Source organism: Plasmodium gonderi, assembly GCF_002157705.1.
Source record: "Plasmodium gonderi DNA, contig: Chr07, whole genome shotgun sequence".
Taxonomy (NCBI): Eukaryota; Apicomplexa; class Aconoidasida; order Haemosporida; family Plasmodiidae; genus Plasmodium; species Plasmodium gonderi.
In genome coordinates, this window is record NW_021628932.1 from 332,829 (window position 1) to 342,500 (window position 9,672).

A 9,672-nucleotide genomic window follows, 5' to 3' on the forward strand; every position below is an offset into this window, starting at 1 on the left:
TTTTTTTTTTTTTTTTTTTCTTATTATGCCTTTTATATGTATAAAAAAAAGAAAAAAAAAATTTAAATGAAAGGAATTTTTGTTCATGGTTATTACTACATGAAAGTTCCATCGTAGCATAACGGTTCTTTGCTGGATACTTATTATAAGCATGTAAATGCACAAATCTGCACATATGAAAATGCGAAGAAATTTACACAGTCAACAAATCTAGCAAAAAGTATATACACACTATGAGTGTTAGAAGCATTTAAAGTAATAAGGTGACAGCAAAAAAGATGATTGTGTAAAATACATGCGTTGGCGAAAAAAGAAAAAAAGAAAAAAAAAAAAAAAAAAGGTAACATGAGACGAAGCACTTATTTATGATCAGTGACACATAATGACATAATGAAACGATTACATTATGACATATCAAATATAATCATGCAATGGTAAAGATAATAAATGCTTGCTTGGATCATATGATGTAATATCCATTAGGCGTTGCCACTGCAAGATGTTGTTAATTCCTCAAATCAACATGTGTGTGTGCTACAACTAATTACAGTATTGCCAAATTGAGGTTCATACTGGAATTTTTATTATTTCTTTATTATTATTTAAATTTTTTTTTTTTTTTTTCACGTTCTCCACTTTTTTTCACCTCTAATTCTTTCATTTTTTTAATTTCTCCATTTGATAAATTGGCCCTAGCATGTGTGGGTAAATAAATCCTACACCTAATGTAGTACATTTCTACACAAAAAGCGCGTTAAAAAAAAAAAAAAAAAAAAAAGAAACACATGGATGTATACACATGCAAGGGCTAGGTTATGCAAAGTAATCCCAAACCTTAACAGTGAAGGGGAACTTAGAAAGTCATCCTGTGATGTGCATCCTCATTTTTGGGCTTAACGACTTTTTCCCAATTTTTATATAACAAATCGTAAAGCATAATATAATTATTTCGCATATCTATTATTGTGATTTTTATATGAATCCATTCTTTTTCATCAAGTTCCCTTACAGCTTCTTGGTAATCGTGCACATTAGGATACTTCATAACCTTAGTTGACAATTTCGCCCTGTCCATATAATATTTAACAATAGCATCATATAAATTAAATGCACTTTCTTCAACTCTAGCCAATTCTTGAATTGCTTCTTCTTGTATTCCTACACCAAAATTATTACCGTCTTCTATTCTTGGTACATTGAGTTGAATCCATAATTTTATATTACCTATAATTTCTATAAGTTCAGATGAATATGCTTTAATCTTTTCAAGTTCTGCATATATTTGTTTATGTGAAGGGACATAATGAGTATACATAACTTTTTCATCAATTACAATTTTTTTTTCTTCATAATTTATATAACTTTTCTTACTCAGTTCTATAGAATCTTTTTTTTTTTCTGTCATATCAACATCATTTGACTTGTGTTTCTTTCTTGCATTTTCTTCCGTTTGATTTATTGTATATTTGTACGAATTTGCGTCAAGGTCTCTAACATCTAGTATAGAACCTGGTTCTGAATTCACATTCACTAATGTGTTGAAATAAATTATTCTTTTGGGGATTCTTTCCCTCAATGATTCTATTGCTTGTTTTGTCACGTCAAGCTTAAACTTGTTGTATTCTTCCTTTACTTTTTGATCGAAGGGATCGATTTTATCAATTTTATTTACAATGTTATCCATTTTATGTGCAAAAAAAAAAAAAAAAAAAAAAGAGAAAAGGCGACAGTATTAATGCGTGAAAAAGGACTTTATAATACAAAAAGATGATAACAAGCAAGTTCTCCTGGGTGTAATCTATTTCCTCAATTATATTCCACTGTGCTACTGTAATGGCACTTTATTTGTCCTTATTATGAAAACCTTTATTATGTCTTCTTTTCTACTCAGATTGTTATGTATATATATTTATATATATGTATATATATCCTCTACCCCCTTGCGTCTGTTTGTATTTACCTTTCCTATATTTCCTTTTTCTCCTTCTCCTCCTTAAAACCTTTTTCTAATGACATAACAATATATTTTATAATACAAAGCTCCCCTTGTCTCTTCTGGTGGATATACGTTTACTTAACAAAATTAGAACAAGTGTCTTGCTTATTTACAATTTTTTGGGAATTCTTCGTTTGGTACAAGTAAGAGGGAAAAAATAGTAGAGAATAAAATATGTAGAAATATAGAATGGGGATTTTTTTTTTTTTTTTTTTTTTTTTTGTATATATATATATATATATCTAAATCTAGTATGCACACAATACAGATGTAGCAGTATAACATTTTTTCTTTAAATGAAAATGCATGCTCGGTTACGTGATGGGAGAGAACTAGGACGAGGAGGGGGTGGGGGGAATTTATTCACAAGAAACAAAAAAAAAAAAAAAAAAAAGATTATTCAAAGGGGAAGAAGAAATTCTAGAAACTTACACACTATTTTCGTGTATGCAGGTACGTAAATATATACACATGTATACACATACACAACATATATTAAAATATATACACACATGGTACATGTTTATGCATGTACTTATATTCAACTTAGTAGATAGAATAAAGCCTTCCTGTCAAGTATACGTGAAAAGAAATACATATAACATCATGTTCAAGTATAGCACATATCAATAACTTATTAGCCGATGTAACTTCCTCTTTTTTAACATCTTTCCCCTTGGTATACAAAAGCTGGAATGTCAATTCACATTCAGAGCTACTAAATACGCAATAAATTAACAAATCTATGCATCGGTTTGTTTACTTGTTTGTTTGCTTTTTTTTAAAAAAAAAAAAATATTTTATGGGGGTATATTTTTTTTGAATATATAATTTTAAAAAAGCAAAAATAAAAAAAAGATAAATAACGTTTTTAACAAAATTGATCCAAAATTTTCTATTTTTCTACAAGGAAAAAAAAAAAAAAAAAAAAAAAAAAAAGTGGGTTCGAAGGTTCGAAGAATAATTTATACCTTTGTGCATTTTTACTACCTTGTATAGAGAGGACTGTAGATCCAAAGTTATATGCATTGGAGTCAAACCCTTTTTGGGTAATATTTCGAGATAATATATACATATTAGTTAGTATGTAAGGTTCCTAAAAAGCCTGTTATGTAAAAATTCATCACAAAACATACACTTATCTTCCATATACTTTTTTCCTTCGTGCATATAAGTGTATATATATATATATATATACATGTTGCAGAGTAGATTATTATCTACATTATGTAAGTACAGAATATATATGTACATATATATATCTACGTATGTATTCATATACATATACACATACGCATACATATGTAGTCCCCGAAGCTAGCACAACTTGATAGAAATGTGGTAGGTGCTATAATATGGTAGCACAGAATAAGGAAAAAAACAATATCACATTTTGTTTATCAAACAGGTTTCCCTGAAAAGGGTCTTCAATTTCGTTTATCTTCTCTTATTATGTTATGGCTGATTACTGGGGTTATAACAGTTTTGCTGTGGAGTGGAAAGAACTTTTATATGCTAATTTTTTCGTTCTCCTAAGGGGTAGGTGTCACGGTCTCATAACAGTTTTGCACATTCAAAACTTGTGTGTTTACCTGCTCATATACATACAAACATACATATATCTCCCCCCTTGTACTTGCTACGATGTACATGAGACACACATACACATGCATGGATATTCTCGTCATTGATTATTCACCCGCGTTTACATAAAACCTTTTTTGTTTGAGAATCCATTCTTTAACCCTTCTTTTTTTCCCCACTTAATTTCACGATTGAATCCCTTGTGTAACATCTTAGATCAAAACTTGCTGCAGATATGATACATCATCATTATTCTTGTACACCCTTTTTTAAGCAAGTGGAATACTTCGCATGGTGTAAATTCTTGCAATTTTTATCTTTTTTTTTTTTTTTTTTTTTTTTTTTTTTTTTTTTTTTTTTTTCCCTTTAAAAAAAATTATAAGTTTATAAAAATGTAATGGCCCTTTAGTACTTTTTTTTTTTTTTTTTAAAACAAACAAGAAATCATATAATGTGTAAAACTCTTGTATTTATACTTACACAGAAAAAAGAAAAGAATATAGCCATATCCCGTTAGCTATTTGTTAAAGTTCGTTATAACAGAAACAGTTATGGGAGTTGGGTTAGGGGCATTTTTAAAAAAGAAAAAAAAATAAAATAAATAAAAAGTACAATTACCAATTTGCCCATTTACTAATTCATTCATTTATGTATATACTAGTTCACTCACTTACGTATATACTAATTCACTCAATTACGTATTTACTAAATTCTTCATTTTCTCACAAAGTAGAATTTATGGGCAAATATACCGTTAGATTTACACTTTTCATCTACATGGAATATAATATCCCAACTATTGCTACACCTAAATATATTTCACCAACTCCCCAGTTTATAATAAAAGACCGTGTAGGATATAAGCTAACTCGCTTATAATCCCTTACATATGCTAAATGAAGAAAAAAAAGAAAAAAAAAAAAAAAAAAGATATTCAATAGGTACATTAAACATGTTGTATGGTCTTAACTTATATTCCATAAGTTACCAAGTATACATGAAAAAATCAAGTTATAAATGAACAGAATAAATTTTGCTTTTTCCTCAACTCATGTTACAAATTTACTTTATTATTTTATGACGAAATAGATATATACAGAAATGTATGAGGAATTTTTTTTTTTTTCTCTTTTTTTTTTGTTGTGTGCAAAAGGACTTTTACAAAGTAGTGAATTGAATAAGTAGAAAAATTGGATTATGGAAACTTCACACACACCTGAACACAGAACACAAAAGCGAATGCATTCAGGATTTTCTGAATAGATGACTTTAGAAGGACCCAAAATAATCATGTCCTTGTCACTACATTATTCTGAACTATGACGTGCTGCCTCTTCAGCATTCTTATGTTGCTCCTAATCGCGCTACAGATTGCTCAAACCCAAAAGATAATTCATAATGTAAGTGTAAAAAGAATATACTTAAGTAATGCTTATAGAAAACGTTTAAAAAAAAAAAAAATTGTAGACATGCATATATTAACGAAAAGATATACAAACGGATCATTCAGATCAGTCGGATCAGTTGGTTCAATCGGATGTATAAAAAAGAAAACGACACGAATTAAGACCATATCATTTTTACATGCACAAAGTGAATTGATAAAAAATGGCCACCGTTTCTTTACTCTGCATGTCCGTGGATGTACAAATATCAAACCCAAAACGAATAAGTCAATTGCTAAAAGATTTAAAATAACGAAAAATGGAAAACTTATAAGAAAAAAAGCTGGCCGAAGTCACCTGCTCCGAAAAAAAACATCATCCAATAAGGCATCTTTGCGAAAGAGGACTACCATTGCATCTACTCGTATCGAAAAGAAGTACAAAAGTGCCATTCATACATAGAGATTCCACTGTATGATGTTTCGTCTTCATAAGTAATATGCGAGAGGAAGTTACCAACAAGATGGTAAGATCATGCAAAGGGATATATACAAAGTGTCTTTTTGCTCCTTGTTCTTCACCTTTTTTTTTTTTTTTTTTTTGTTTATGTGCACGTGTATATGTACATTCCAGCATCAACAATGTTGAACAGTTGCATCCACTCAGAGTTAACCTATCTCTAGAACTTTTTTTTTTTTTTTTTTTTTTTCTAGTTTTATCTAATTTTTGTTTAATTTGAATTTTTTTTTTTTTTTTTTTTTTTTCTTTGAGAGAGGGATGACAATGCTTATTTTATCGCATCGATATGTAACTCTCTCTTTCGTTTTGACATCCTGAGTTTTCATATTTTCCACTTTTGAAAATTGACTTAATGTGTTAACTGATTAGTAAAAAAAAAAAAAAAAAAAAAATTCAACTCTTACGATCTTATCATTTGAATTATTCTAACTGAACAAATAATTAGAGGATATCTGCATGTCAGCTTCACTATATATACTTTTTATTTTTTTTGAATGTTGGGAAGTGAAATAATTTTTCTGATGAAATTACAAAACACATGTACACATAATGTAAAAGGGAGGGAGGAAAAAAAAAAAAAAAATAAAATAAAATAATCCACATGAAAATAGCACTATAAACACACACTTACTTTTGTATGGCCTGATTCTTTACATAAGCTCTTAGCAAATACATAACAAATATATATGCACAAATGCCACATCAACGTGTCCTTATATGCACACGAACAAGCTGGGAATGTACCCTTTTTATTTTTTGCTTGGAATGTCTTCACACTGCTGGCTCTTCCTCAAAATTACTCTTAAATATACGTATCATTTCATTCAATTTAGCACGAACTTTATGCTTTTCTGTTTGACTAAAACGGTCTATAAATAAAATACCATTAAGGTGATCATATTCATGTTGAAATATTCTTGCATGAATTCCTTTCAAAATTTTTAAATGTTTATTACCTTCTAAGTCATAGTAACTAATTGAAACAATACTTGGACGATCCACCTTTCCTTCAATATTTGGAAATGATAAACATCCTTCTACTAATTTCGTTTTAATTAAACTTTGTTCAACAATTGTAGGATTAATAAAAACTCTTTCATTTTCTTCTTTTTGTTTTTCATACAATGCATTCCAAACGATAATTCTTTTACTGATATTAACTTGAGGTGCTGCTAATCCTATTCCTTTGCTTTCGTACATTATTTTGAACATGCTTCTTATCAGTGTCTGATGGTCGTGGGGAAAAAGGTCAAGCAATTAAGTTCCGGGGGGTTCTATGCATACATATGTGTGCGTGTGCATGTTTGTATGTATGTGTGAGTGTGTCTGTGCATGTTGGTATGTATGTGTGAGTGTGTCTGTGCATGTTGGTATGTATGTGTGAGTGTGTCTGTGCATGTTGGTATGTATGTGTGAGTGTGTCTGTGCATGTTGGTATGTATGTGTGAGTGTGTCTGTGCATGTTGGTATGTATGTGTGAGTGTGTCTGTGCATGTTGGTATGTATGTGTGAGTGTGTCTGTGCATGTTGGTATGTTTTTGTTCGCGTATCTGCTTTTTTCTTTATACAAATGTGTGAAAAATCATCATCAGGTGCAGATAAAAATGATGCAGTATGACCTTTTAGGCTTCTATGTGTTAGAAGCGGCTTATCATTTCATCCCCCTTATATGCCATACAATGTGTAGACACGTTCTTAAGGGAGCTTTGTTATAATGGCTTCTCTCTCCTAAGCGGCTTCCCTCCTCATATGATAAATGGATAAGTTTTATATATATCACACATATGTCCATCCTTACCTTCAAATTATCATCAAAGTGAACCACCTCATCACACTTCTTCCGAAGAACAGGGTCTGGGTATAAAACAATTTTCAAATTGTACTCATTTTGGCTAGTTGATAAGTTAAGGGATACACTTCTCTCTTTCCCTCTTATGTTATAGCGGCTTAAAGGCAAATAGGATCGATGTTTGACTGCATATGCAGAACATGCTCCCCATGAAATTATCACAAAAATTGATATTATTCTTAAGATTAATATTAGTTGATATTCTATCGGTTTACTCATTGATTAAAGTGGCTTTTTTTTTTTTTTTCTTTTTTTTTTCTTTTTTTTTTACTGCTTTTTTTTTTTTTTTTTTTGTTATGCATTATTCCGCTTCATTATGATTCAACATTTCTGTTATTTTTTACTCAAGTTTTTAAAAATGTGAATTGTGTAATTGGTTCCTTTTATGCATTGTATTTTTTTTTTTTTTTTTATTCTTGGGGAGTGCATATAAGAATTCATTTACAGTGTTTGGTAAAAAAAAAATGGGAAAAAAAAGTACTAAAAAAAAGTGCTAAAAAAAAGTGCTAAAAAAAAGTACACAATTAAAAAAATTTCAACACGCTGGGAAAAGTAAAATGGAAAAATATTTTTTCCCTAATGTTATCATAAAAATGAATTATGCCTTATCTCCCCTTGTACTGTTTGAACAATTTTGATATGTACCATTTATTTTGTTAAGGTTGCTTTATATTAGGGAGCTCTTCGTCCATTTGGAAAATTTTTGTAGATCTAACTTAAGCAGAAGGACGTGTGTGTATAAATGGTATAGGCATAACCCCTGAGCATACTTATGAGTAGGATCGTACTTATAAAACATTCCGAACACAACGATACATGTGTAGGAAAATATTTAGCTACAACAACCTTTTTTCTCAGACCTTTAGTGGAGCCTTAATGAGTGTACTAATATGTGTATAAATAATATCATAAAACTTGAATAACTTATTTTTATTTTGAAATATTTCACGTTTTTAGGAAAATAAAAACAAAAACTTCTGCAAATTTTTAATTCTCAATTTACAGAAATATATTTAAAATAAGATGTACGAGTTCAACAAAACCAGTAAAAGAGGGACAGGTGAAGAGTGAGAGAAATGAAAAAAAAAAAAAAAAAAAGAAAAAAGTGTGAGGACAAAAAAAAAAAAAAAATGGATGAATGCAAAGCAGCCATATATTTACCTATTCTTCATGAATAAATATCATATAACATTTCTAAGACGCTACACTTTTCGAATCGCAACTAACAACAAATTTGAACATATTGTCTTGTGTGTATTATATGTATACAACTACAAATATATCAGGAGGTGATTTTAACACTATTTTAAAAATATGCGAAATGGGTAAAATACCCCAAAAAAAAAAAAAAAAAAAAAAAAAAAATATGATTGTAAATTTTCTATAATCCCATGTAAATTTTTGCTTCGATATGCACATAATTCAAACTTCCTTCTCTTATTCTCATCTCAAAGTAATTTTCCTGAATAATCAATTACACTTTGCTTGCAACTCGATTTCTTCAGTCTTGCTTGGAAGGTACATTTTATTTTTTCTGTTAAGAACAAAGTTGAAATATAATATTGTTATCTGCGAAATGGAATAAAAAAAGAAAAAAAAAAAAGAAGTAAACATTTTTAATGAAAGGGAGGGCGGGAGGAAACATATTCTTGAATATGCTCCTTATATGTGTCAACAAATAAGCAGAAACAGCAAATGACTGCTTTCCCTGCTTTTAGTTCTTTTTTTTTTTTTTTTATAACTTTGATTTTTCCATACCAGTACTACAAATATGATAGTTAAATTTATAAATATAGCATTTTTTTTATAAACAGAAGCGCCTCTGTTTCTTTCCAACTGTTCATATTCAACTGAGGGGAAGAGAAAAGTTAGGTATATGCAAATAACCATGAATGTGTGTGTTTGTTTCTATATATGTTGATATTTTTTATACCTCTACTACGAGGTAAGATCACTCATTAGGTTTACATTCATTCAAGTGCTTTCACTACAAAAATAATTTTGTATGGTCAATTTGTTCTTAAATATGACCCCACAGATTTTCCTAATCGTGTTTGTTAAACAGTTACACAAATTCATCAACTCCCTCGAATGGATGTGTAGCAGTGGAATTAGCATATGAGATGAGAGCAGCATGAATAAGCATATCCAACTATGCTATCTCTTGTGCCACATCTCTATCATGTTATTTTCTTATGTTACACACCTCCACTATCGTGACCTACCTCTATCAAATTCAGACTTCTTGCGCAGGCTTGAAAATTTCCTTTTCGCGAATATACTATTAAGTATTATGGCTATCCTGGATCCAGCTCTCAAAATGTTAATTTTCATTAACC

The 9,672-nt window shown here is 29.7% G+C and overlaps 4 protein-coding genes across 4 annotated transcripts in view; 1 reads left to right on the forward strand and 3 right to left on the reverse strand.

The window, feature by feature from the left end:
* Positions 1-853: 853 nt before the first annotated feature.
* Positions 854-1,684, reverse strand: PGO_070570 (subunit of proteaseome activator complex; the record flags this gene model as incomplete). Its single annotated transcript, XM_028686930.1, has 1 exon — positions 854-1,684. One exon carries the CDS (start codon positions 1,682-1,684, stop codon positions 854-856), a length of 831 nt encoding a protein of 276 aa, XP_028542731.1.
* A 3,215-nt stretch (positions 1,685-4,899) lies between these two features.
* Positions 4,900-5,427, forward strand: PGO_070580 (ribosomal protein L35; the record flags this gene model as incomplete). Its single annotated transcript, XM_028686931.1, has 1 exon — positions 4,900-5,427. One exon carries the CDS (start codon positions 4,900-4,902, stop codon positions 5,425-5,427), a length of 528 nt encoding a protein of 175 aa, XP_028542732.1.
* Positions 5,428-6,255: 828 nt separating this feature from the next.
* Positions 6,256-7,552, reverse strand: PGO_070590 (peptide deformylase; the record flags this gene model as incomplete). The annotated part of the gene is made up of 2 exons (XM_028686932.1): positions 6,256-6,711; positions 7,283-7,552. 2 exons carry the CDS (start codon positions 7,550-7,552, stop codon positions 6,256-6,258), a joined length of 726 nt encoding a protein of 241 aa, XP_028542733.1.
* Positions 7,553-8,803: 1,251 nt separating this feature from the next.
* Positions 8,804-9,672, reverse strand: part of PGO_070600 (S1/P1nuclease) — a gene marked incomplete at both ends in the record, with an annotated part of 1,848 nt that continues 979 nt past the window's right edge. Inside the window, 3 exons of the mRNA XM_028686933.1 lie at positions 8,804-8,902; positions 9,092-9,183; positions 9,559-9,672. The exon at positions 9,559-9,672 is cut by the window's right edge and continues 979 nt beyond it. Of these exons, the coding sequence (XP_028542734.1) occupies positions 8,804-8,902; positions 9,092-9,183; positions 9,559-9,672 (305 nt within the window). The remainder of the gene's footprint in view (positions 8,903-9,091; positions 9,184-9,558) is intronic.